General features: G+C 39.9%; 1 protein-coding gene across 3 annotated transcripts in view; it reads right to left on the reverse strand.

The window, feature by feature from the left end:
• The window catches only part of Src42A (Tyrosine-protein kinase Src42A), a 163769-nt gene that overhangs the window by 27027 nt on the left and 108921 nt on the right, over window positions 1-27821 (reverse strand). For all 3 annotated transcript variants that reach the window (XM_083139362.1, XM_083139363.1, XM_083139361.1), the window contains exons 2-3: window positions 9582-9703; window positions 1418-1581 (exon numbers count right to left, since the gene is read on the reverse strand). In XM_083139362.1, coding sequence (XP_082995488.1) covers window positions 1418-1581; window positions 9582-9703 — 286 coding nt within the window. The remainder of the gene's footprint in view (window positions 1-1417; window positions 1582-9581; window positions 9704-27821) is intronic.

Here is a 27821-nt window from a genome sequence, read left to right on the forward strand (position 1 = left end):
TAACGTTACTTTTTTTTCCGCACTGGAATACCTAACCGAGAAAACTTGTCGTGATTCTAATTATTCCTGAAACAACCGTTATCATCAATTTGCCATAAAATGTTAGTGGGTAACCTTGAAGTTGTAACCGAACGTTTTCCTGTTCCTACATACACGACCAGAAAGCGAAGGGAGGACTACCCGCCAAACAAAGATACCCTGACACCTGACTACAAACGAACAGGATTGCATTGATAAATCTAATCTCGACATATCTTGCTCATACAACAGTTTCACTCGCTTCCTTTGTTAAAAGCAAAACAAGATTTAACCTACTTTTCTCAAAGCTAAAACAGTGTACAGTAAACATTACACATTCCATTTTGCTTTTGTCCATCACCACAGGACTGACGTATCATTTATATGAAAAGTACGATTCCCAAATTACATTATCTTGCCTTACTTAATTGCTAAAAACGTAGCCAATGTTTGCCCAAACTATGGCCCGCGAGTCACATCAGGGTTTCTTATATGGCCTGCCTCAGTACTAATAAAACCTATAATTTTTATTACGAGCCGTTATTTTTGATAAAATATACACGGTTTGCTAAAAATGGCTGAAGTAGCAGGTTAGCCCTGTATATACAAAAGTTTGAGAATCTCAGATATAACATAACCAGCTTCTCAGTTGAGGTACTTCTTTGTCTACAACTGAAGTGGTGGGTTAACGATTTCTTTTTAGTTGTCATCCAATGATCTTCAAAGAAGATTTAGTGGTTTTTAGACAATACTTAACGACCTCGAATGCCTTCTGGGAGAGCATTTTATTTTTCCTTCTTCGTTTGTAGTAGGCAGTGAGGGGGCGGCTCCCTCCCTCACATCGCCTCAACCGATATTCCTAAATGAATATAATGGGATCTGTTAAAAAGATGGAATGGACCCTCCAGAGAAGGTTGCTATTTCGTCACTATTATCGCATATGACGTAGCCATAAAAAACACTCTCTCAAGATCACCCCCCCCCCCTTCCGCACCGACTCTTTTCTCCACTACTACCTGTATCAAGCAAACATTGAATCCCGGACTCCTAGTGGCCGCGCATAACGGCTGAGAAGGGGAGAAAGAGAGTGGCTCGAGCAAAGTAGTGCACGCTAAGTAGCTGCAGCCGCGTTTTGTCCTCCATGCACTCACTCCCCTCTTACGAGTCACTACTTGCGCAGACATGTTTTCGTTATCTTGCACCAGAGATTCCCAGGACATAGTGTACACGTAAATATGTGGCTAGAAATTGAGTAAGCGGACCTTTCTTCATGGCTTTACCTAGCATACAGGAGACCGCAACAACTCAAGGCAAGAAGAGCCTGGAATCATTCCTGTTCAAACAAAAGTTTCGTGAAATAAATAAGAATAGAAAGTAAGCTTTATGTTTTTGTACTAACCTGCACGCAAGGCTTTCGAAGATTAACGCACAAACCGTCAGCATCTTTACTGTAATGCTCCACCAATTCCTGGAGTGTCCTAAATGTTGTTCGCCGAGCAATGAAGAAGCCACCTTCGTCCAGCTGGCGAATCCTGTAGTGCTTCACCGTGTCGCCATCTCGAACTGCCGAGAGAACGAAGGAACACAATGTAAGAAAGATTCACATGCCACAAGACGTTAACAGTTTTCTTTATAATAAATATATAAAACAAAAAACACACAATTGCTGCAAGTTGGCATGGTAAACGTTTTTCTTCAATCAATCTTCAAACAATAACATTTACATAAATACAGGGTGGTCCAAATAAAACTGTGTCCATAGTGGTCCAAATGCAAATGGGGCCTACTTGTGCCTTCGAACTGAGGGCCGTTATTTCGAACACCTGCTGTAGGCAATGTCTTGGACACTATTGCAGTAAATAAACTGTGCTTACTTGCTCTTTATATTTGGTATAGTTTTGCTTGAGCCAGTATGGATATACTTTTATTTGAGCCACCCTGACGAAATATAGCAGACTCTTTCTAATACGGCCATTACTTATCCAGTGGGGCGTCAGATTACCGAGACCGCCGGATTACTGACTATGCTTAAAGATTTTGGTTTAGTTTTTTATTAAATTTCATATTACAATAAACCTTCACACGTGACACAGAGACAACTGGTCTAAAAATAACCCTTGTCCAACCTCCGCGGATTGCGCCCTTTTCGCGATACTCTCTCGTGACGTCACTCCATTGCTCTCACATGGGAGATACCGGATTAGCAAGTGTCTACTGTACATCAAAATCAGTCCATTTTCAAATTATCTTCTTGACTCATCTACGAGATAAAGTATAAATTAATTCCTGTGTATTCTTTATTCGCAAGTTGCCAATCTCCTTTTACGTCTAAGTGACCACATAACTAATATTTTATTTTTTACCTCCCTTATTATTATTTTTTTTTAAAAAAAGCTTTTCTCGCCATCAAGTGGGAGTCAAACTACGATGAGAGTTCCTTGGTCGACCCAGTCGCGAAAGGGTCAAACGTGCTTGGTTCCGGGGCCTATAAACTTGACTCCCTCCCTTCGCGTTCAGCGTTCGTGTCTGAATAAGCATGACCTCAGGCAAGATAATGACCAGTTTCACCTTTCGACCACCGCTTTCCTTGGTTTTCGACACTGAAGCTGTTGGTAGATCAAGTTCTATTCAAGCCGGACATATTCCATTATTTCTTTGTTGCTTGTTGCAGTCACCGAGTAGAATGCACGAATTATTTGCCAGACATACATGTATTGTCTTTAACGATGCGACCTAGTTCGTGTGTGTGTCAACATTGAACTACAGCGCTAAAACTATGAGCTTATGTACAGATTTGGATTATTGTATATTTCACGTAGGAACCTGAGTAACCATCCGTACGGGCTATATTTCGCTTTCTTGTGCATAGGAGAGGATATATAATAATAATAATAATAATAATAATAATAAATAATAATAATAATAATAACAACAACAACAACTCCTCATGGCTCTCCAGCCCTGGAAGGGCCTTGGCCTATCTCCCGACTGCCAGTATCCCTCCCACAATCTTATCAGGTGTAGAGATCTTCCACCGGTAATGAGGTGACGTGGGGTCAGCACGTCGAACCCTCAGCCGTTACAGGAGATTTCAGACACCGGGTTACGCTACGCACTCGTAGCTCCCCAATTTCCTCACGATCGTGGGTTGCCACCGGTCCTTTACACAGGCCGAGAACCCAGGCGGACTCGAACCCATGCCGTCCCTCAGTCGGGGTCCAAAGCACAGCGCCTTAGACCGAACGGCCACGGAGGAGGATCATAGGAGAGGATGGATGGCGATATTCCATGCTGGCTCTCTTTCTTTCAGGACGAAAATATCACATACAAGACTCATTCCAAGAGATTTTTCAATAAAGCGATCCCATCCGCTTTGTATCGTTCCAGATCATGTTAATGCAAGGGTCTCAAGCAGAACACGCATGTGGATATATATTGAACACGCCTCGTAGATGAAGACCACCGTTTTTACAGTCCGTTATATAAGCTCTCATTCACCCCGCCTAATTAAAAACAGTTGACTACTGAATGAAACATGTGCACTAATAAAGAAAAAAACAAGTTCTGCTAAAAATAAATGGAACTTTCGTGACCGCGGAAAGCAATGGTCATAACTCGGAAGAAAGTGGACTGCCAAAGTATGTCGCCTGTTTATTGTTTCGCAATACGCTTTAACCAAAATACCTAGCAAGGGTCAGCATCGTTTTCACCTTTGTGCCGTGCATTTAATCGTGACCAAACCCTCAGTTCATTCCATGTCGTGTAGCGTTGGGCGGATACGGACGTATCGGTCGATAGTTTTTTTCTCAGGCTCGGTCATCCAGTGGTTTGATATAAAAAATGCCGATGGAAACTTTTTGACAGGCTAAATATCCTGGGAATTACGCAAATTGCGAAACTTTTAATTAAATCTGTGCTGATATGGTTTGGCCATCCCATCTCATAATCCCTGAAAATTCTCAAAGCAAAATGCCGATCGACTGATATGGCATAGTTAGCAACACCGAAATTTACTAACAAGCATCTGCATATAGGAAAACTTGGAACAGTCTCGTGGCATCCTGTCTCCTAGTTCGAAGCCGGCCCTCGTGGCGGAGTGGTTAGCACGATACCAAGGGTCCCGGGTTCGAATCCCGGCCTGGGCATGGGTGTTCTTTGTGAGTGTCCCTTCGTCAATCATATCATCACTCATCATCTTCTTCGAAACGAGCCAAATGTGGCATAAATGCAAAGTAAAATCAATCAATCAAAATCCTAGCTTGAAATAACAGATGTAAAATTAAAAACAAAAACTTGTAAAGAGGTGTTCTAGGTATATCAACCAAGTGATTTCTGAGCTTTCGAGTGCTAACGTCACTCATCTTCAAGAGAAAACCTCTTCGCATTATTCGCCGCAGTAAAACTTCCAAGAAAAAAAAGTATTTTATTACGTGAAGATGATTTTTTGATTTGCTTTATTTTACTTCGCCTTTTGTGCCACTTTTGGCTAATATGCGAAGACGGGGATGAGTGATGATATGATGAAATTGATGAACGGACACTCACAAACATCCATGCCCAGGTCGGGATTCGAACCCGGGACCCCTGGTGTCGTAGCGGGATGTGCTAACCACTCCGCCACGGGGGAACTTTTGACGAGATGGTCCCGACACCACGAATCTGGTATTAGAATAATGCTTATTTTACCTAACTACGTGATTATTTATAGATATATTAATTGTAAATTAAGTCCATTAGTGCTAATTGTGAACCTGTGTTGCGTGGTTGAATATATCTTGAAGGAAAAAGTTCCGTCTATCGAGAGCACATAGTGTTGAAACAAAGCGCAGAACAGGAAAACTTTATTAAGAGAAGTTGTTCGCCTTGCCGACCTCTATACGCTGTGAGAGTTTCTACAGACGCGAATGGGAGATTTACATCTATAGAGACTGAGAGGTCTCGTCTTGTTTCTGCCTCTTTACGCTAACCACGACGATGAAAGATGATTATACCGAACTTACGGAGCACTTACAAAGGATCACCCATTCCCAGGGCGGGACCCAAATCCGGAACCGTCCATGGCGAGAAAGGGGCTAAAAATTACTTACTGGAAAAAAAAAACTCAACGTAAGTTTGGGCACATAACACCAATATAGCCAGGCAGTCTTGTTTGTTTCAAATGAGACGCATAGTAAAACGATTTTGACAAAACGTTTACATAATTAGCATATTTCATAGCCTAGTTTCGAGCGAGTACTCAAGACTGTACGTCTCAATTTTTGAATGTGGGTCTCTGTACCATTGGCTCGGCTCAGCTCTGGCATCTTCCTTTGTCACGATTTCCATTGCACAGCCAACAGGCTCAAACTTGTCTCACCACTCGTTAGGATAGAAATTTGGCGTCTCAACGCTACAACACGGAAGATTACACTTGCAATGATATTCATTACATTGAAGACAGTTCGGATCAAAGCTGGAGAGGAAATTCTCGACGAAGAGAAATTATAACAAACGCATCCACTCCACCACCCGAAGCAAAAGAGAAAGGCTGCATCTTTCTTCCTTGTTTGAAAGTCCCCGCTGCATTTTATGATTGTGATAACCTCATTCAGCCAACTACGCTGCCGAGTACAGACATCGAGAAATTAACTAGAAAAGTGCCTTTCTCTAGTGCACACCCTTGTACAGATAGCTACCATCTTGACACAAGCACAGGATTAGCGACGCTCCAGTCCAACTGTTACATTTAAGCAGCAGAGAGAATTATATAACAGGTGAAAATCATGCCATGGATACTCGTAAGTGCACGTACAATAGCACTTGCACGATACACCAATAAAAGCAATCCGTAAAACATAAAGTGCACTGTTACAAGTTGCCGTCAAAAATTTAACAATATGCCCGTTAATAATAATAATAATAATAATAGTAACAAAACCCCGAACCTATCTGTGTGAGTGTGAATATTTTATCATGCGTACACACAGATAATAATTATAAATTACTGTTGCATACATCATAAATGTGCTAGTTTTTTTAAAAAAAAACTTAATAATTAAAATTACATATGTAATGGCTTGGATAGTAGCGAAAATTCGACGGCCTTAGACAGCTATTTTTCCAGTCCTCTTTACAGTGCGATAGACCTACGTGTATCGACAATACCTTTTCACTTGTGTGACTGAGTACTTTTTACATCTATCTGTTATAGTATTAATTATTGAAATATTTAGTAGAAGAGAAAAATATAATTGAATACTTGTATCTATCACAGTCGTCGTAGTGTACCTTTTTGTTTGATACAAGGAAACTCATGGTCATTGCTAATTGAGGAATTTTTCTTTCTCTAGATTGAAAAACGCGGGTATACAGTGCCAAAAAAGTAGTTGATAAATTGAAAGTTAAGGTGAAAGAGAGTGGGTCAGGTCAAGTTTTGCGGGTTACGTGGTACAGTGGTTACAGCAAAAGACGAATGTTCAGATGGTGAGACTGGACATACAGTTTGAAGTATGGTGCTGAAACGTGAATCTAACTCAGGATTTCTTGATTAACACGATGATGTATACCAGGTGGTTATAATTAAAGTGACGGTGTTCAGAGTGGTACAGCACGGGCTGTAATGAGAGTAGCAGTCTGAAACTTCGTAGATATGCTAATGAAGCAATGCGGTCGCGAATTATGCAAGAAAAAAAATAGTTCCAATTCTCGCCACCAGGGTAAAAAATGGCGCTGTAAGCAGTCAAAACGTGGAATTTTCCGTAACTCTGACGTCGAAGTCGGTGACATTGCCTAACCATTGTGTGAGCTCCCTGGTTGTTCTTGGTGATGCTTGTTGCTTTTTCCTTTAGTAGTGTTCATGTAATTTGAATAGTGAAATTGTAGCGATATTTTATTACAAAGAGTATTGTTTTCTGCGATTTATAGTGTTTTTCCTGTAACTATACCAAGTTTTGACTGCTTACAGCGCCATTTTTTACCCTGGTGGCGAGAATTGGAACTTTTCCTTTTTTGCATAATTCGCGAGCGCATTGCTTCATTAGCATATCTACAAAGTTTCAGACTGCTACTCTTATTACAGCCCGTGCTGTACCACTCTGGACACCGTCACTTTATTTATAACCACCTGGTATATACAGTGTGTCCGAGAAAAAATATACCAATAAAGAATTGAAATAACTCAACAATCGTTAACGATAGAAATGTCAAATAACGTTTATTTGGAAGAGAAAACCATAGAATTTTTTTAAACCAAAGAACAAGAAAAAAAATTCACCTTAGTACATCTCAATGTGTGCTCCTTTGGTGGCGCGACAAACATCAAGGCGGTACTCAACCTCCATCCAAGTGTCCTTCAACATTTGATGAGTGACGGAGCCACATGCATCGATAATTATTTCACGGAGATCATTGAGGTTTTGCACAGGTGTTTGGTGAACCATAGTCTTCACATAACCCCAAAGGAAAAAGTCTAAAGGAGACAAGTCTGGTGACCGTGGTGGCCATTTAATGGGTCCACCCCTCCCAATCAAATTACCAGCGAAATTGTTATTAAGGAAGTTAGTAACACAACGGGCATAATGTGAGGGGGGTATCCTGCTGAAACATGTACCCATGAGGTATACGAGGTACAGCATACTGTTGCAACATTTGCAGGTAACTTGCACCTGTAACTGTAGCTTCCTCAAAGAAAAAGGGCCCAATTACGGAATCTAGTGTCAAACCACACCACACATTCAACTTTCGACTGTCGCGTTCATGTTCAATAACTGCATGGGGATTCTGCTCACCCCATATTCTACAGTTATGCCTATGCACTTTTCCGGAATTGTGGAAGGTAGCCTCATCTGAAAATGTTACGGGTGTCAGGAATTCATTGTCATCATCAATGCGTGATAGCACTTCACTAGCATAATCAAACCTAGTGGGTTTATCACTGCACTTTAGTTTCTGAACAAGCTGAATCTTGTAGGCTCTAAGCCTTAACCTTTTATGTACCATATCATGCACAGTAGAACGTGGAATTTGAAGTTGAGAACTAGCACGTCTCACAGATTTACGCGGGCTTCTCTGGAAAGCTTCCTGAACTGCAACCACTTTATCCTCGCTCACACGCTTCCGACCACTACCTTTCTTCCTCAACAAAGACCCTGTTTCCAGCAATGGTTTATGCCATTTAACAATGTAATGACGTTCTGGTGCTTCCTGTCCATATTGTTCCCGGAATCTTCTTTGTACCGTTACAGGAGACTTCAATTCTGCAAACTAAAAGCAGCACTCAACTTTCTGATGAACAGTAAACGGCGCCCTTGTACAGACTACTCATGAACAAAGCCGCGCATGCGCTTATCTATGTTACGATTTTTTCCATTCTGGTGGTAAAAAAAATTCCTTTCTTCCCTCTTCCAAATAAACGTTATTTGACATTTCTATCGTTAACGATTGTTGAGTTATTTAAATTCTTTATTGGTATATTTTTTCTCGGACACACTGTATTCAAATAAAAGTCCATAAACAAAAGCGTGTATTGTGCAAGTCTATCCTTTTAACGAAAAATCTAACCAGTCAGAAATTCAATTACGTAGAGTACATGTAGATTTGAGTTCCCTCTTGTTTACCTGCACGAGTCATTAATTAATATCTTCATTACTAATCTCTGGTAATTACTCGTTCAGACAGAAAAAAAAGCCTTAACATGATTACTTTTCCTGAGTGTCTAACAAAGTGGAAAAGCTGATCTGCATCAGGCTACATGGATTACATGAACTTACTACATGCAGATTATGCTTTGAGGCCCCCGCAGGAAATCGCGTAAAGTATTAGTTAGTAATTACAGTTTTTGTTTCGTCAAACTATCAACAGCAAGAGAACCAGATAAGCTTTCCGACGATGTATGTAATATCATCATTTTTAAAAAAAACACAACGACTATATTTTAATATTCTTTTTAAAAATGTCCATCCTAGTGTTCGACCCAAGAACCTTCGAAGTAGAGACCGTTGAGCAGAAAACACGAAATCTAGTGGCATGAGTATGTTTAAAACGAGAACAACGAATACTGGTAACAGCGTTGCATATACTGTGTTTTCACCATTACATACACATGCAGAAACTGTCAGAAAACACGTGAGAGTGATCTACCACTGACTACATTTCAGATTCCTCACTAAGTTTTCACCAATCCAACATAACCATATTTTGACAATATAAACACACCACTAACAATGCTCTTGTAAGTAATCCTCTGTGCGATCCCTGCTGTGTCCTGTCCATGCATGCTTGTGACTGTCCTATCATTAATTTCATCTTCTCACCACTCATCCTCGTCTTCGCGATTAGCTAAAGTGACAGAAAAGCGAAGTGAAATAAAACAAATCAACGACAAGTGTGACGGTTTTACAAAATATAGTTCTATTAAAGTAACATGTCACGAAACAGCATTTGGAGGTACCTGCTGAAAACTTCACTACTGTCAAAATGAATTCGCCTGTCGAAAGGTTCTGGGGTAACTGCGTAGCCAGGAGAAAGTAAAAAAAATCACTTGTAATTTTGCGAATTATAAATAAATAAGCAATGCGTAAAATTACCTGACAGGGAGTAATCGTTTCGCCTGCTCTCGGAGTCCCTGATGAGGAAGGCCCCGTGCTCGTTTTCTGGCAACAGCAGTTTCTTCTCCGCTTCGATCCTCTTGATTTTGCCGAAGTACCATCTGGAAAATGAGGAAAAACTCCATTACATATTGCAAAAATAAACTTTTCCTCTCACAATTACATTCGTAAACTACCCAGTTCTATGTATAGAAAATACGACATTATAGTATCTACTACCACTTCTACCTATAATCAGTACTGTGTACTGGAAGGCTATACACAACGTCACAAACGTATCTTCAATATTCAGATCAAGCTCGTATTTGAATTTTTATTTAGGGTTGCTTTTCTTCAACTTTTGGCTAATCGCGACGATGAGGATCAATTATGATATGATGAAGAGACGCTCATGAAGAACAAATGCCCAGGCCATGATTCGAACCTGAGACTCCTGGCGTCGTAACGCGCTAACCACTCCACCACGGAAGATCACGCTCGCGAAAACGACAGAAAATAAATGTCTAGTGTAGTTAGTCCTTGTGAACCAGTCTAAATGTGAGCGATAAAACCTTGTCCGGTGCTGAAGTTTAATTACCGAAAATTTTCATATCGCGGAAAACTGTCTTTTATACATATTGAAGCTTTGGTGGCGAACGACTGAAGAGATTTTCTCCTCAGGATATCTATACTCCATCCCAGCAATCTCTGGAGTAAGCGTACGAAAACAAGTCTCTGCGCTCGACCAATTAACGCGTGAGAGGGGTAGTGAGTGCACCAAGAGGAAAATGCGGCTGCAGCTACCAGCTGTTGGCAACAGCGCGTACTGCCTCGCTCCACCCACTGACATTCTCCCCGTCTCTACATTTATGCGCGGCCTTACTCCACATATTCCCGGGACAGAGTATAGGACGCGAGTTGTGGAGAGCTTCGGAGATCTGACGCCACTCTCGTCTTCAATCTCTGAATTTGAAAGTGGCGCTAGCTCTCGGAAGCCTTACCCCACCCGCCCGACATCCCTAGAAAAAGTTATGGTTATCACTTTCACGTGAATGTAACTCTCTTTTTAAGTTGCCAGCCTCTGTAATGGTAGATATTACAGGGTGGCTACAAACAAGCAGAAATTAAATTCCCTGACTTTTCCAGGTTTTCCAGGACAAAATTTACATTTTTCCCTGACAATTACAAACTAAACTAAATCGATGTTTTTGCAAATGGAAATAATAAACTCATATAGATCCACGTATGGTTTTGCCAAGTACCAATATTATCTTCTATTAAATTGACTTAATTTCTCTATTCTCTATGATTTGAATTCAAACTGCAAAATAGTGAATTTGGAAAATTATTAAAATTCACAAGCTAAGAAAGGATTATGGAATTTTGTCATACACAGTAAGTTTAAAATAAAATACTTGATTATTTTTAAAGTTACGACTAAATGAGATAAGAGTGAAGAATGATTGATTAAGAAAAAAAATTTGTAATTTATCATTCTCCTTATACATTCTCGGTATTATATGTTGATATTTCCACTGAGGTTTGGAACCCTCTGCTTGCAAAAACTATGAGTGCGGACTCATTTTTCAATGCATAAAGCTACTTCTCTCTTCTCTGTAAAGCAAACAACTTAACTCTTGCATATAAGTGAAACAACTGAATCGAACAAAAGAAAGTGTCATATTTCCTTGCATTATCGATGGGATTTCTGCTTCAGTACAGTATATCCAAGTGAAGTGCTGTGAAACTGACAACATGCAGTTATACCAATAATGCTGACGAAAAGGGTATGTAAGTATTAGAAATTGAACGCAAGGAATTTATAGAATTGCATTGTATAGGTACTTGATTTAGCTAACCACACACATTAAAACAGGAACACTCTAATAATAAAAGCTTCTGAAAGTTCATATACGAGGGGCATCCTGAAAAAAGCTCCAATGGTGCCTATACGCAGCACTAGTGGTCGGAGAGCGACACACACACATATGCAGGCAGGAAGAAGTGGCATGTAGCTGTAATCTTGTACAGTTGCAATATAGCCGGTTTAGGACAGTTCTAGGTTAAAGTTTGCAGCTCTCATCAAGTCTCCCACCGACTGCGGTGTAGCCTACATTGCACGCTCTGAATTTGGCACAGAGCCACCAGCAATCGTGTGAGTTGTGCAGACCGGACGTCGTGAGTGATAGTATGGTCAGACGATGGTGCAGACAATTCACGGAAGGCCAATCAAATGTGCCCAAACCCCTAACAGCTGAGTACACACGGGCCCTTGGCATCACTTCAGGTGAGAGATCTTAGACCACTCCCTGTACAGCCCTGGCCTTGAATGTACCGACTTTCATCTCTTTGTTTAACTGAAGAGGTTTCTGGCAGGGCAAGGATTTGACAGCTACACTGATATAGATATAGTTCCAGTCTTTGCTGTCAGACATATACCATGAGCATACAAAATTTAGTGCCATGCTACGACAAATGACAGAACACGGTGGTGATTATGCCGAAAATTAGGTTAGGACTCACTGTTACTAATGCAATAAATTACAACTGATATTCTGTTTTATTTATGCCTAATCGGTAGGGACCTTGATATTTTGTTATTTTTTTTTTCAAATTGGTGTATTTTCTTATTTTTTATTTTTTACTTTACGGTGTTATTTTTCCCAAAATTCACATTTTCATTTTAGCGCATTTTCTGGCGAATATCTGAAATTATACCTTCATGGTGTTTTTAAACTACCGTTTCAAATTGTAAGTCACATGGCTTACGCCTCTTCGCGAGAGTTTGATATCTTGAAAGTTATTTTGGGAAAGTTATTTTCCATACCCCTTTATTAATTTTTAGGTAAGGATTTTAGATAATGGAATTTTGGTGTGGAGTTAGGGCCCCACACTTTCTTGATCACGGCTGAAGGTGGGAGTGATGTGATCAGCACCACACTCCTGACTACCTTTATCCCTCAAAGTTTCCTCAAGGTACCAGCTTCATATGATGCTGGGTGGGCGCCGGAGCAGTTTGAGTAGGTGGAAAACATCCCGGTTCTCCAACGCAGGGGATCGACCCCGGGTCTCTGGCATAGTGCGCACTTAGCTTGGTAATTCAAAACATATCTCGTGCGACAAATATGAAGATGTGGCTCCAGTGTGACGGTAGATACGCAGTCGATCTCCTGTTAGAACCCTGCCACTTTGCTCTGTGATGCAAATGGTTTTGATAGAAGTTGAAGAAATCGTGGGAAATAAATGATTTAATGTGGCTGTCGGAATTATTCCACGTACGTATAACTCTATAGTTTAGTCTTGAGTAAAATGTTGGAAAACTTGCATGATCTATGTACACAAACATGGCCTACAAAAGACAAGGATGTTGAATTTCATGGAATTTTGTTTTAGGACATTTCTTTAAAAAAAAAATCGCTAAAAACGCCAACAATTCGCATTTTTTGCCAAATTGGCATTATTTCGGTATTTCGAACGGGCGAACAATGTGTCCAGATATCCCTGCACATTCCTAAATATAATTTCGCAGCAATTACCATTTTTCACGGTTTTGGCGTTTGCGAAAAATCAATGTACCTACTAATTGGAAATTACTTTCTGGCCACCCCTCGTATAAATCAGTAGATGGAAAGTGAAAATTTAGCAGGGCTGGCAGAGAAAAGTCAATTCTTGACGGAAGTGATTTGCTGTTATGATTGAATGATTCGAGAAAATATGATATTAAAATATTTACGTATTTATTATTAGTATTGTATTTCATAATATTGGACATTAACTTCACTCAGTGAGAGATTTAAGACCATCTCTCACGAGATTAAACAGACAGGACAGAGAGTGGCGTTAATTTCATTGCAATACTAGTGCTGCAGTAAATTTGAGGTTGGGAGCATGCACTTGCCAATTTTTATAACGTTCACCAATGCAGATTTATGTTTCACTTTTTCGTGATAGTATTCAATATATATCCCGTTTGGTTGAATTCTTCTTGATATCTAAGAATAGTGCAATGCCATTGTAAACGTATGTTAACTTGTGTGAAACCAGTAATACGTCAGGATGATGAAAGAAAACCTTCGTAAGCACTGCTACATTAAATAAGGTGAAGTGAGTCAGAAGAGTAATAAAATTCCAGCAGCTCTTCTTGTTTATGCATGCGATTTTTGTTGGATGTTGCAGTCCATGCAATTTCTGTCGCATGTTGTAGTGACATACTTTGTCGGGTGGCGATATTCGACAAAAATCGTATGTATCAATGGAACCTATTTGTTTCCATGTTCCTTCAGTTTGCCCAACAAAATGCCTTACTACGACGTCCGACAACTATCGGACGGCGCCACCCGCTCTTATCCCCTCTATCTGTTGACAAGTCCCCTTACTATTCCCATACGGACAAGAAAAAATGATAATTCAATGCATTTTGCACGTAATATTTAGAGGCTTAACCTTTACTCCTCCGATGATACCAACCATATGGTATCATCAGAGTAAGATCGTACTGGCCCGATGATACCATATGGTATCATGGTGCTGATTACGAAATGAATGTGCTTTTTGGACCTTCATACTCTTATGTTTGGGTGGAAACTCTGACACAGGTCTGGAGCAAGCCTGGGAAATTCATATTGATGACCAACCTCCCCCCCCCGCAACATATCCATGCCACATTTCCGAACAGAGTTTCACATTTTGGCTCATTATTCAATTTGTATGGCACCCAGGAACATGAAACATGTTTCAATCTCTTTGGAAACGTCCATTCTTTGAAGAGAATACTAAGGTTTGCGCCTTCTCCCAAAAATAGCGGGAGAAGAGGAGGTAAACTCCAGATTTTTATGTTGTATTTTTCATTGAAATTCGGTGGTCACGCCCCCAACCCCCCCCCCTTCCTCGGTTCGGTGTTCTGAATTGTACACGGTTGCATGCTATGATGTTCTAGGTGAAAACCAAAACTTATCCGAAGTAGATTGTCCCATAATACCAGAGTTATAACAATTTTCCTCCAAACATGCAAATGACCTATTTTTTGTAAAAAAAAAAAAAAAAAAAAAAAAAATCACATTTTGGCATATTATTCAACTTGTATGGCACCAAAGAACATGAAACATGTTTCATTCTCTTCAGAAATGTCCATTCTTTCAAAGGAATACTAAGGTTTGCGCCTTCTCCCAAAAATAGCGGGAGAAGAGGAGGTAAACTCCAGATTTTTATGTTGTTTTTTCATTGAAGTTCGGTGGTCGCGCCCCCGAACCCCCCTTCCTCGGTTCGGCGTTCTGAATTGTACACGGTTGTATGCTCTGATGTTTTAGCTGAAAAACAAAACTTATCCGAAGTAGATTGCTCCCATAGTGCCCAAGTTATAACAATTTTCCTTCAAAAATGCAAATTACCTATTTTTCGTAAAAAACAGTTTCACATTTTGGCTTATTATTCAACTTGTATGGCACCCAAGAACATGAAACATGTTTCATTCTCTTGAGAAATGACCATTCTTTGAAAATAATACTAAAGTTCGCGCCTTCTCCCCAAAATAGCGGGAGAAGAGGAGGCAAACTCCAGATTTTTGTTTTTTCCATTAAAATTCGGGGGACGTGCCCCCCAAAGCCCCCCTTCCTCGGTCCGGTGTTCTAAATTGTACACCGTTGCATGCGCTGATGTTTTAGCTGCGAAATGAAAGTTATCCGAAGTAGATTGCTCCCATAGTGCCCGAGTTATAACAATTTTCGTCAAAAGAGTGTTCGAAGTCAATGAAGACGAAATTCCCTGACATTTCCCTGACTTTTTTTGATACCTCAAATTCCCTGACTTTTCCCGGTTTTCCAGGTTTTCCAGGTCTGTCGCCACCCTGTATTAATATTATGATCAGCTGAATTCCACTCTTAACTATTTGATTAAAAATGCAAACCACACGTAAATAACTGAACTCACCGCACACAATCACGGATGTAAACTTCCTGCTTATAACCCCTTAAATTACTTCCTATTAGTGGCAACCGCACGATTTCTTACAGGGGGAAGTAGCATGGAACGCAGTAACAGTTTTGCCGCTCGACTCACTGGAAGCTCCGAGATCGATCCTTGTTTCTTCCTCCGCCAATTTTATCTAATTGTCATTCATCCACAGCTTCGTGAGAATTTGGCAGACTACCCCCATACATCGCCAGTAACTCCGATGGATCCAAGTCGATATCCTTGAATCACGAAATAGTCGCTGCATCCAGATGGTTGCAAGCGAAAGCCATTCCAACACGGGCCGATGCAGGTCTCGTCACGCTTTCTCAAGGGGCAAAAGTTGTTTACGTCTGAAGGATTCATCAACCGCTGAATACATAGTCGAATCGAAACTAACATGTTCTGCCTCTGTCTGGCATCCGGTTCACCGAGAATAGCAAGTAATTTTCAATCTGCTGTATCCGACCGATCCAAATTAATCGTAATATTGCCACTGCACGCCAAGTGACGCAAAACGAAGGAGTGTGCGGTCCAGATACTGGACAGACGCACATAAACAGAAGTTTTTGCAGGAAGAAAATCAAAATGGAGAAATAGTTGCTGTCGACACAGGAGGTCGTCGAACATGATATTCACATCGTTATTGCATCCATACAAGAGACGTTACATTCATGTCCATCATTACGTATGATTTTATTTAATTTTTACCATGAAATTTGCCCATAACATTTTACCAGGATGAATCCGATAGTTCGATAAAACCAGCCTTGCCGACGCCCCTGAGGCAATTGGTGTTTCTGTCATTCGTCAAATCCTGCTTTACATTTTCCCCACTTGATATTATAAAACCTTTTCCGCAATTTCTAAAATACTGTACCAGGAAACCCATTCTTTTTGCAAAGTTTAATGACTGTTAAGTCTACATGTTAATGTGGTAGTCCAAACACATTATTGTAGTATTGCTGCTTGCCATAAATGATCAGTCACATTAAACATGTATGGAAAAATAACAAGTTTTTTTTTTTTTTTTTTTTTTTTTTTTTTTGCTATTAAATAAAATAGGCGAAGGTATGAACACGCATGGATTAATAAACGGAACAATAAACATCTTTCCAAGCTTCTGGGAAAACGCCACTAGCTAATGATATGTTGTAGAAGGTTGGTTGTAAGTGATGGAAACAGAACTTCTTGATTGGAGATCTCTTTTTACAAATTGTCTTTGACACATCATCTAAAATTAGTGGTGTATCAATGTAAAAAAAGTAAAGTACAGTGTTCCCCTGTGCATAGCACCACGCCATGAAGGCGTATAGGGGGTGTGGGGGTAACACCCCACACTTTCATGATCCGGTCGTGAGTGGGGGTGATGTGATCAGCATCACGCCCCTGACCGCCTTTACCCCCCAGGGTTTCCCTCAGGTACCCATGTTATTCGATGCTGGGTGGGCGCCGGGGCCGCCTCCATCGTTAGAAAAGTTCCCGGATTTAAACCGGCCGGCGATCGAACCCGGGACCTATAACATGGTAGTCAGATGCGTTACCGACTGAGCCACAGTGTATCAATGTAGTTAAAAAATGTATTAATCCTAACATTACTTACACCTACCTTGGATTTTGTTGTAAATGCTTTATGAAAAATATCTTTGAAAGCATTGGCTATATAATACTCTTTGTGGAGTAATTCATCCCCATAAAGTATCTTGTTAAGGTATTTCGTCTTTTTTACTTGTTAAAGTGTACCCAGAAGAAATTTATACTTTCTTCAATGCTTTCTTCTAAAGAGAGAGTAAGTATTGTTTCTTTGTTGTAATGTATTCATTTTTTACATCTCCTTTGATTAGAAAAAATATTCAAATTCATCAGTTTCTGTATATTTGTTTTTGTTCATCATTAATTTAAGTATCTTGGTCATCCAAGGGAAACTCTCCGATTCTCGTCTAACTTTTAGAGGTGTATTATTTTCTAAAATTAATTTAACAGCATATAAAAATTCTGAAAAGATTCATCAACATCAGTATAATTTAAAAACATATCAGAAATATTTTTAAAAATCCGGATAAAGACTATGATAATAACCTATTGCATATCTCAAATCATTGCTTGTATTACCTTTATCCAGTATGTTACCCTTCTTGTTTCTTTGAACAATGTTGAAAATGAATAAGAAAAGTTGATGACTAAGATAATAATAATTTGGAATAAAATTTGTTTATTTTTATTAGTTATAATATCTATTATTATATAATTATATTTCTTCTTATTATTATTATTTGTACTATTCACGTTTTATCATTGGACTGACGCCCTCGCAAAAAATTCTGGCAACGACCATGATTGGACGTTATCTTCTAAGAAATGTTGAGCCAAAGGAGAGGTTGGTTAAATCTTTACCAAGCCCCTTTGGGCATGACATTGCTCTTGCTTCTCTGACAAAATATTACGTAGAAGAATAAATCTTGAATACAGCACCGTACTACAGCGATTTCACACAAATCGAACAAGCAATTCTGGATTATATAGGGTGGGCATATAAAGTCTAGAACAACGGCGGAATTGTTCTCGGATTACATGCGAGCTGTAACACTAACGAAAAACGAGAGTGGAGATGGTTCTTGTGGACGAGAGGTGTCATCTGATCACCTTAAAATTTAAGGTGTATGCTGTTACAATATGAGAGCTGGACAATTTCAGGGAAAGGACAACAACTACAACGGCTGTTCCCTTTGAAGAGAATTCAAGGAAACATGCTGAAACAGGGTGTCTACCAAAATTATTGACTTTTCATAGCCTTTTCTTGACCTTTTTTTCCGTTTTCTTGACCTCCCCCCTTTTCTTAACATTATTTAATCGCCCGCTGCTTAGGTATAATTGCAAATTAAGAAAAATGGATATGTACGAGGTGTGGCTAGAAAAAACCCGGATTGATGTTGCTCTCGACAAACGGCAAGCACGTCAAGGATAAGCGGTGCATGGGTGTATAACGTGATATCTTGCCTACCGGCTGTGTGATTGCCCAGGGTGCGCGGCGCTCAGTTCTTCTGTAGTTTGTGGACGAAGTGAACCGTACATCTGTGCTCCGTCAGAAAAGAAATTAAGTGTGAAAGTGGAACACCGTATCAATCTGAAGTTTCTTATCAAACTCGGAATATCCGCCACAGTAACTTATGGTTTGTTGAAGGAAGTGTACGGAGATGTGTGTTTATCACGGACTCAAGTATTTGAGTGATTTCAAAAGTTTAGAGAGGGACGAGAAGTGATTGCGAATGACAAGCGTCCTGGACGGCCTTGCACGTCAAAAACGGAATCAAACATTGCAAATGTACAACAATATTTCAGTACGATGCTGACGACCCTTCGTGGGCGAGTAAGATTTGTGGAAAAGCAAGTCATGGATTCTTCATCAGGACAATGTTTCTGCCCACACGGAATTGTCAGTCAAAGCTTTTTCGGCCAAGTATGGGATCCCAGTGTTAGAACATCCACCCTATTCGCCGGATCTTGCTCCGTGCGACTTTTTTTTATTCCCAAAGGTCAAATCAGCACTAAAAGGAACCAGATTTAAGACCGTAGAATGTGTGAAAACAAAAGCGACGGAGGTCATGAACATGGTTTCGGAAAATAATTTCCAGCACTGTCTCCAGCAATGCAAGATTCGTATAGAGCGGTGTATCGATAGTGCAGGGGAGTACTTTGAAGGGGATAATGTTCATATTGTTCAAAATAACCAATAAAAGATTTTGTAGCAACAGTCCGGTCTTTTTCTAGCCACACCTCGTATATCCTATGAAAACCCCCAACCACAAGACCGGTTAAGATGAAAACTGAAGCTGTACTTTAACAAGAATTTTAGACTTGCTTCAATTTTTAATGGATGTAAAAGTTAATGCTTCAAATTTCATCCTACATGGAGAATGGCCACATTACGTTATTTAATATTTTTACAAAACTTCACGCATAGAAGAACGTAATTCTTGAACAAATTTTAACCACGACTCAATACAATTTTATATTTCCAAATATTCAATTTTATCATGTCCCAGTGCAGGTATATAACAATGAAAACTCACTATACTGTAAAAAGCAGCAAAATTCTTGACCACAAGCATAATTTCTTGACTTTCTTGACCTACCGGTTGATTCTTGACTTTTTCTTGACTGGAAGACACCCTTTGAAACGTTTGAGTAAGTGTCTTCGGAGTGGTGGCGGACATGAGGAGCATGTTTTGCATTGAGGAAATGTGCTGTTTTTCATAAGACTTCCCACTGGATAGACTTTATGAGCAGCCTGCACGTGAAAGAAAACTACAGCTCTCCTTGACCCGGTCGTGTAGTATAGTGTCCTATGCTATGCTACGCATTTCACCGTCAAACTTCTGATAATTTAAGTGAAAGCACCCTAATTAATTGTAGAAAAGCATGAACAAAAAAAACCACTCTTCCCGGGCAAATTATGCATTAAGTGACTAACTGGGTGTGGGCAGCTCACGGGTTAAAGTGAAGGCAAAAGAAAGTTAAAAGAGGAAAGTATAATGGAAGGTCTCCATTTGCGTCCATCTGTGCGCTGACAGATAAAAATTACTGCCGTAGAAAAATTACACAAAATGAATATCTTTCCTGGGGTAGGCAAGGAAAGACTGCAGGCTGCGCTATGGAGGGGTCTGTGTGTGCGAGATGGGGTAATTTCCATTTTCAATAAAAGAAGGTTGATGATCGGCGACACACTGACTCGTTACCGCTATTATCTTCCGTATTAACAAAAACGAGGGCGTGTTCCATTTTCGTATGAATAGAGTCCTAGCTCGAGTGGTTTCCAACCTAGCGACTTGTCATAGACAAAACAAGTTTCCTTTTAACGTTTGTCCAAGCGCAGTAATTTGAAATGTTGAGTTGTTCAAAAACAGTAATTTCACTCCTTGCTTTAACAATTTGGGATATGCAAGGCTCAGTAAAGGAGTGGTTAGCACAACGGACTACGAATCTAGGGGTCCCGGATTCGAATCTCGGCCTGGGCATGACTATCTTAACGACTAGCCAAATATAGCAAAAAAAAAAAAAAAAAAAAAAAGGAAGTAAAATAAACCAAATAAATCAATCAATTTGAGATAATTTGATATATCATTAACATGTTTTAACCAAGCAGTGCTTGGCACCTTTTCTCATGAAAAGGATAACAATTAATAACAGTTTGTGTTAATGAATGAAATATAAATAATCAAGTACAAGCGTGTAATTATCAAGATGAATTTAACTTTGAATGTTATCATTTTTATCGTCAAACTTATCAACACCTTTCTACAAAATAAAACAGTAACAAGGAAACGCTACTTGCAAGTTTGATGAAAAGCAACAGTTCAATCCATTTGTACTAAGAGGTCACAGAGAAATGCGATATATGAACTTACCTGAAAAGAAATGTTCACCACATCGCTCTGTACTGTTGGCAAGATTTATTCTCGACCATGACGGCATATTCTAATCAACAATCGGAAAATTCTGTGCCGTGAATTGTGATTAGCACCACGCTCCGACCGGCTTTACCCCCCACCGGGTACCATTTGATTTGACGCTGGGAGGGCCTGTAGCCGCTTTATGCGGGACAAAGCCGGAAAAATTCAGACCTTTGATCACCCACCCCAGATTTCCCGAGTGGCAGTCTGACTAGAATCAAATCAGGCTAGAATTTCACGAGAAATGCAGTGGTGAAGGTTTCTTCAACCTATCTGTAATCAGGAAAAAGTTATGACTGTAACAAATGTATCATTTTCCAGGTCTGAGAATTCAATATGGTCCGCTTGGAACACACCAATATGGTTCTCCCTAAGCCTACCTAACCAGTCTCTATCATGACCAATTGTACCCAGCCTAACTCGTTTGCTTCTTATAAGAATCACCCTGTAGGCCCTTGTATGTGACTTTGTCAACATTAGATCAAGAATTACACACGCATACATTATATATGTGTAATATATACATTGTAGCGTGATTTCTACTTTCATGCTCCCAATTCCTTCATCAACATATAAAATGTGTGTGTGAAGGTAGGTGGGGGTAGAGGGGACACTTTGGTAATATTTTACGGGGGGGGGGCAAGATTTATAGATCTGGGACTGTGGGCAAGCGAGCGGTTCTTAACATTTGGCACAATCCCCATAAAATTTCTCCTTTTGCTGTGAACCCTCTCAGGAGCTTACTCAACATTTGAAGCCATAAATTACATCCTCTCTCTCTCTCTCTCTCTCCTCATTATATTTACTGCAATAACAACAGTACTGAATAATGAGTGAATATGCCAACCTTCGTGGCGGAGTGGCTAGCAGAGCGCGCTACGACAGCAGGGATCCCGGGTTCGCATCCCGGCATGGGTGTTCTTTGTGAGCGTCCCTTCAATTTCAACATATCGTCACTCATCTTCATTTTCGCAATTAGCCAAAAGTGGCAGAAAAGCGAAGTAAAATAAACCAAATGAATCAATAATGAGTGAATAATGTATTTGTATTTTTGCTATTTACGTCACTTTTCTATCACTTTGAGCTAATCGCGACGATGAGAATGTGTGGTGTGAAATTGAAGACACAAGGAACATTCATGCCGAGGCCAGGACTCGAACCCGAGAACTTCGGTGACGAAATCGAAAGTTGACCACTTAAGGCGAGGAGGGACAATTACGCACTTGTTGTGCATTTATTTTAATATCGTCGGATTGGGCAGTGCTATTTAAAAAAGGGTTTAGTATGCAAGAGAGTATGAATTTCTCTCCATGTTGCAAGTGGAAACTGTTTTTCAAGTTGATTAGTGAGCTAGACACGATGTTTGAAAAATATGATTAATAAGTATTTACGGAACCCCATGTATTCCTTATGGGAAATCGTGAAGTTACGTCTAATCAAATGGGAGTTTCGACTTTTCCTACTACTATGCCATAGTTCAACGTGTCCTTTTCCCGTCCATCTACTTTTCTACGTCATTGGATGTTTGATATTCCCGAGAGAGAGAACGAATAAAATAATGGTCCCATAAACCTAATGCATTTCTCCTTGCCTCATATGTAGGGTGACCAGACGTCCTCTTTTATCCGGACATGTCCATCTTTTTAGGTGTCTGTCCGGCGTCCGGGCGGATTTTTTAGAAATCCGTAAATGTCCTCCTTTTTTGGAAAGAGTATACTGCATCGGCATGTGCTACACAAAGAATGTATCCCTTCATAAGGATTATCATTTGTTTTTTTCACATCAAAAGCTTGGATGTTTTACATCGCTTGGAGCCCGTTAAATATTCGAGCAATGCTCACTGAGCATCTGAGAGCTGATCTACCATCACTTTATCCAAACATGTCATCAGTATCATAAGAGATCATACTGTTATACAGTCTCTACGTTTCCGTTATGAGTCATACATACGCGATATATGCCGCGCTTTCCAGAATCCACTGGTGGACGCGCTGGTACACCGATGATGCACGCATTGGCTTTCCGTATTTCACCGGGGCTCGCCAAAGCTTTCACCAGGTTAAACATGACGTCATCAATTTACACCAGGCTCAAGAGCTGGTGCGGCTGGTGAATCAAATTGGCGTCGTCTGCACAAAGAAGCTTCTTCTGATTCGTGATATGCTTTCTGTAGGCAATAGTATGAAATGTTTCGCCGATCTTGTTGCACGGATGGCGAGTAAACTGGATGCATGCATAAACTGTCGACATTTTAAATACTACTACTTTTTCACTTCGACGCAAAGTGAAATCAAGTATGCCGATGCATCAAAACATGCGTCCATCTTCTGCTGCAACATGCAGGAAAGCATCCATTTGCAAAATTCGATATCATTACAAAAGAATACTGCATATGCAAAATAAGATGTTAAGTTAAAATATATAATATTTAAAAAACTCAATATGCTGACCAAGGCAGAAATTGATTTTATTATAAAACAAACGTTTAGTTTATGTTTTATAATAAAATAAATTTCTGCCTTGGTCATCATATTGAGTTTTTCATATCATGGAAACAAGGCTTAATGGTGTTATAATATAATATTTATTAAATATCTTCTGTGATTTAGTCACAATCAGTGATTTTTTCCCTAATAAACGTGAATATCCCTAATAAACGTGAATATGCGCGCGTAATCTGAATTTAGCATGCATGAAGCTTTCCGTATTTCACCGAAATTGACGTCATTTTTGATGCACCAGTCTGATGCACGTTGGTGAAATCTGAAATGCGCGGTAAGGTTTTAAAGATGGGAGAAATTAATGTGAGACAGGATGTAAAGTAGTCAGTCACTTTCCCCTGTTAATGAAAGAGTGCCAGAAATGTTCATGGCAATAAAATTATATTTTTTGTCCCAACCTAAACCCCATAAAATATTAGTTCAGTTTTGGAAATAGGTTAAACAATCCCTAACAGTCAGGATTCCAAATGGACATTTTAAAAAGTGATAAATTATTGGTGGTTTCTGAACTGTAAGTGTCTGAAACTTCTTAGAATTTAATATTTATTTCAGAAAGAAAGAAACAAAAGAAAAGAAGAAAAACAAAAACAATCACTCAATGGGAAATGACGTGTAGAAATTGAGATTTCCGCAGTGTCGGAAATTTTGAACATTTTCCGTCACGACCGCAGGGATTTAAAAACATTTCCCGTGCCGATCCCGACCCGACCCGACCGACCACAGTTCACAGTCAAACGAGTGCACAAGAGCCAGATCTGGCTCCAAAAGAGCGAAGTTGGCAACAGTGATCGGCAGCTGCCCCAGCGAGAAAGACCTAGGGAATGATGTGTCGAAGGCTGTGGCTAATGCAGAGGGATTGTACTTGGCTTATTGGCGATCTGGAAATGTGGATTTCTATATTAAGAAGTTTTGCATTTCTGCTGTCAACGAAAACAATAAACAATATTGTCATGTTTTTATCTCCAGGAAGCCGTGAAACATACTAATTCTTAAATAGATTTATTTAATAAATGAAAGTCTTTTCTCTCTCGAACATTTCTTCAAGCTTTGAAGGCACCATCGCGGCTCCGCGAATCATGCTTTGTTTAAAAGCTTGTTTTGAGCTCACCTTGTGTTAAGGTGGGCTAATCGGAACTGGATCTGAGTTGTAAAGTGGGATACGAACCACTGTGTAATGTGCCTCCATCGACAATCGAACCTCCTCGATTATAAGGACTCCACAACAACACAAAAATGAAAATGAAAAAGTGAGCATACGCTCTACAGTGGTGGAGGTGGTCTGTACGTGAGCATATTTCCAGTGCTTTCATTCACATGAAATGGAGTAAGAGTTCTGTATTTCGTTGATTAAATTAATTCTAGGCCTATTCAGGCTCCATATCATGAGGTGGAAGAAACAAAAAGGAGGGTTCCTATTGTGAGGGCCAATAGGATATTTTGGGGGGGGGGTTGTGAGCATTAGAGGGGGGAAGGATTGATTATAAACCTTCCTCATATGTGGGATATGAGCCCTCTAGCTTAATTATCTTACCTTTCTATACTATATTTTGATTTACGATGTACTATAGGGTTTGATACCATTTAATTCTTTCAATTATAGTATAATAAGAACATATTAGGTTTTCATGTATATTTTACCCTATCATGGTAATCCTTTTTCAGGTATCCTATTTACATATTAGTTATAACATCCTGTACGCGCCAGCCGTTGTGACTGGACCACAAATTCAACCTAACTGATAAATTCATGAACTATCAATATTCCTTGGACATATCCGTTGTCTAGTGCTTAAACTATACTTATTCTAGCACTACTTTTCAAGAGAGCACCTCTTCTCTCGTCTTCAGACGAAATTTCTTTTGCCGGTGGTGGGAATCGAATCTACGACAGACCTGCTGTCATTTTACTACAAATCTCTAACCACCTACACAAAAAGCCCACCGCTCAGGAGAAGATCCCTGACGGAAGTCAAGTGACGTAGCGGCAGGCGACTGCACTATTAGGGTTGGGGGAGTGCACCCTGGGTCAGAAACTAGCGATGTGGTCTCGCTGTAAGCTTTAAGGCTTGATTCACATCTACGCTCAAATCACTATCCGCGCACGGTCAGGGGGTATCCACATTAGCGGTGAAGATATGATCATCGTCAATCTGGTGTTGATTGTACACAGATTTTTCTATTTTTTAAAAAATAAAGAGCCTGCAGATTGTACTAACTACAATGTTTAAGATATTTTCAACGACGGAATTGGCTGTTACAGTACTGGCGTTCGAAGCAAATGGCAAAGAGAAAAAGATCAAAAGAGTTGCGAAAGCGGAGAACGTTTATTTGCACTTACAATGTGCAAAGCTACAAATGTCAACAATGGTAAACATTACTTGGTTTGGTATGAAAATTCTCGGGATGATTGTTTAATATCGACACTGTAGATCATTTATTTTATTCGAACGTTTCCGACACAACACGGCTAAATAATGTACAACTACCATAACTCTTACAACACCACGAAAACCACGAAAAATCCCAAAGAAATCACAATTAAACACCCGCGCTGAAGCACTTTTCAACGACAATGACCGCAGCGGAAGACTTCCTTCTACCTAAAATCTGCAAATAGACCGGTCCTCCCCTTGTCCCTCTGCACGCCCTCTACCCGCATTTGGAGATCATCTAGTGAGCGGTGAGCTGTACTTCACTAGAGCACCGGATTTGTAGTAAAATCACGGCATAGTGCGGTATGACGCCAGAGGTGTCGGGTTCGAATCCCGGCCTGGGCATTGGTGTTATTTGTGAGTGTACGTCAATTTAATCATATCATCACTCATCCTTATCTTCGCGATTAGCCAAAAGTTGCAGAAATACGAAGCAAAATAAACCAAATAAATCAAGACATTCCCATTTCACTCCAAATATCTTGTGAATCCAATCCAAAATCTACCAATAGAACCTGCAGTGAGTCTCATTTACCTCGTGCTATTCATCTGACTAATGTAATTTTCTTACAGTTTTACTTTAGAGTTTAACTTAAATGGCGTTGTGTTTGTGTCGCGTACGATATTAAAATTCGACTTTAAGCAATTAATGTCCAATTATAAGTATACCTAAACCATAGGTAAAAATAAGCCCCCTCCCCGCTCTGATAATATCGAAAATTGCACCCTGTTTAAATGTCTAGGAAAAATTTCATTTCACCTAGGAATGATATCGCGATGCAATGAGTCGAGAATTGTCACAGCCTCATTTCGTCTCCAGTGTGGTGAGGTCCTCTCGTTCTTGTTTGTGCTTATTTTTGTTTCGGTTTCCACTCGGAAGTTATTAAAACACATTCTAGATTCACTTCATGCTCACATAGGCTAATCGGGACTCTAAATCTCTTAATATATAGGTTTAAGTAGAGTTTTCCGAACACCCTCTTACAAAGTTATGAAATATATGGGTGAGGTACAGGAGTACATTGTACCCCCAAGTTGGTCTGTCGTGTCTCGTCTCGTTCGTGTAATTATTTCGTTTCGGACAATTCCATTTTAAATATTCAAAAGAAAATGAATGGGATGAGTTATATACTATTCTGATGAAGATTTGTATCTTATCTTTGAATCGACGCGACCACTTCTTTAGAAACTCCCGTTATGCAAAGGAGCATTCGTCTGCACCGTGATTTTCTGAGAGCAAATCTGATTCCATCGTTCCACACACATTTTAAACAATTTTCATCTTCTTACCGAGGTTTCCAAGAACATAGGTCAATGAACGAACTAGTAGCAAGAACAATGTAGTAGAATACGTTTGCAATGGATTGAATTTCTGTGGTAAGGAAGATAATGTTTATAAGTTATAAACAATATGCATTTTTTATTGGGCGAACTGAGAATAGGTTCTTTTAACTGTAGCCTTCTAACAGTAGCACCTTGCGTCTGCTGTCAAATTACCAAAAAAGGGGGATTGTACAGGGGGTATAACTCGATTTACGGATTTAGTGGGTACATTGTACCCCTGTACCTTCCGTTCCTGCGCCACTGCTTCCAGATGTGTAAAAAAGAAAGAAACGAAAATAGAGTCTTGGGGTTGCGAGTTGCCCTTTTGCCAGTCGCTTTCTGTTACCAACACCCACTGCAAAACATGTGTAAGAAACAAACACTGCTAAATGCAATAGTGACATTCTCACATTTCAGAAGCAAGCACTTATGGTTACTGGCCGTCTGCGAACCAGCGGCAACTAATGATTTTCAATTTTCCTCCCCGCCTGGCAATGGAACCCCCTGCAACCCCCTTTTTTGAACTCGACCTCCGCAACCCAGACTGACACAGAAAGCTGCGCTAAAAGATAAATCAATGTAACGCAG

Source organism: Lepisma saccharinum, chromosome 17, assembly GCF_977018435.1.
Source record: "Lepisma saccharinum chromosome 17, izLepSacc3.1, whole genome shotgun sequence".
In the NCBI taxonomy this organism is placed as follows: domain Eukaryota; kingdom Metazoa; phylum Arthropoda; class Insecta; order Zygentoma; family Lepismatidae; genus Lepisma; species Lepisma saccharinum.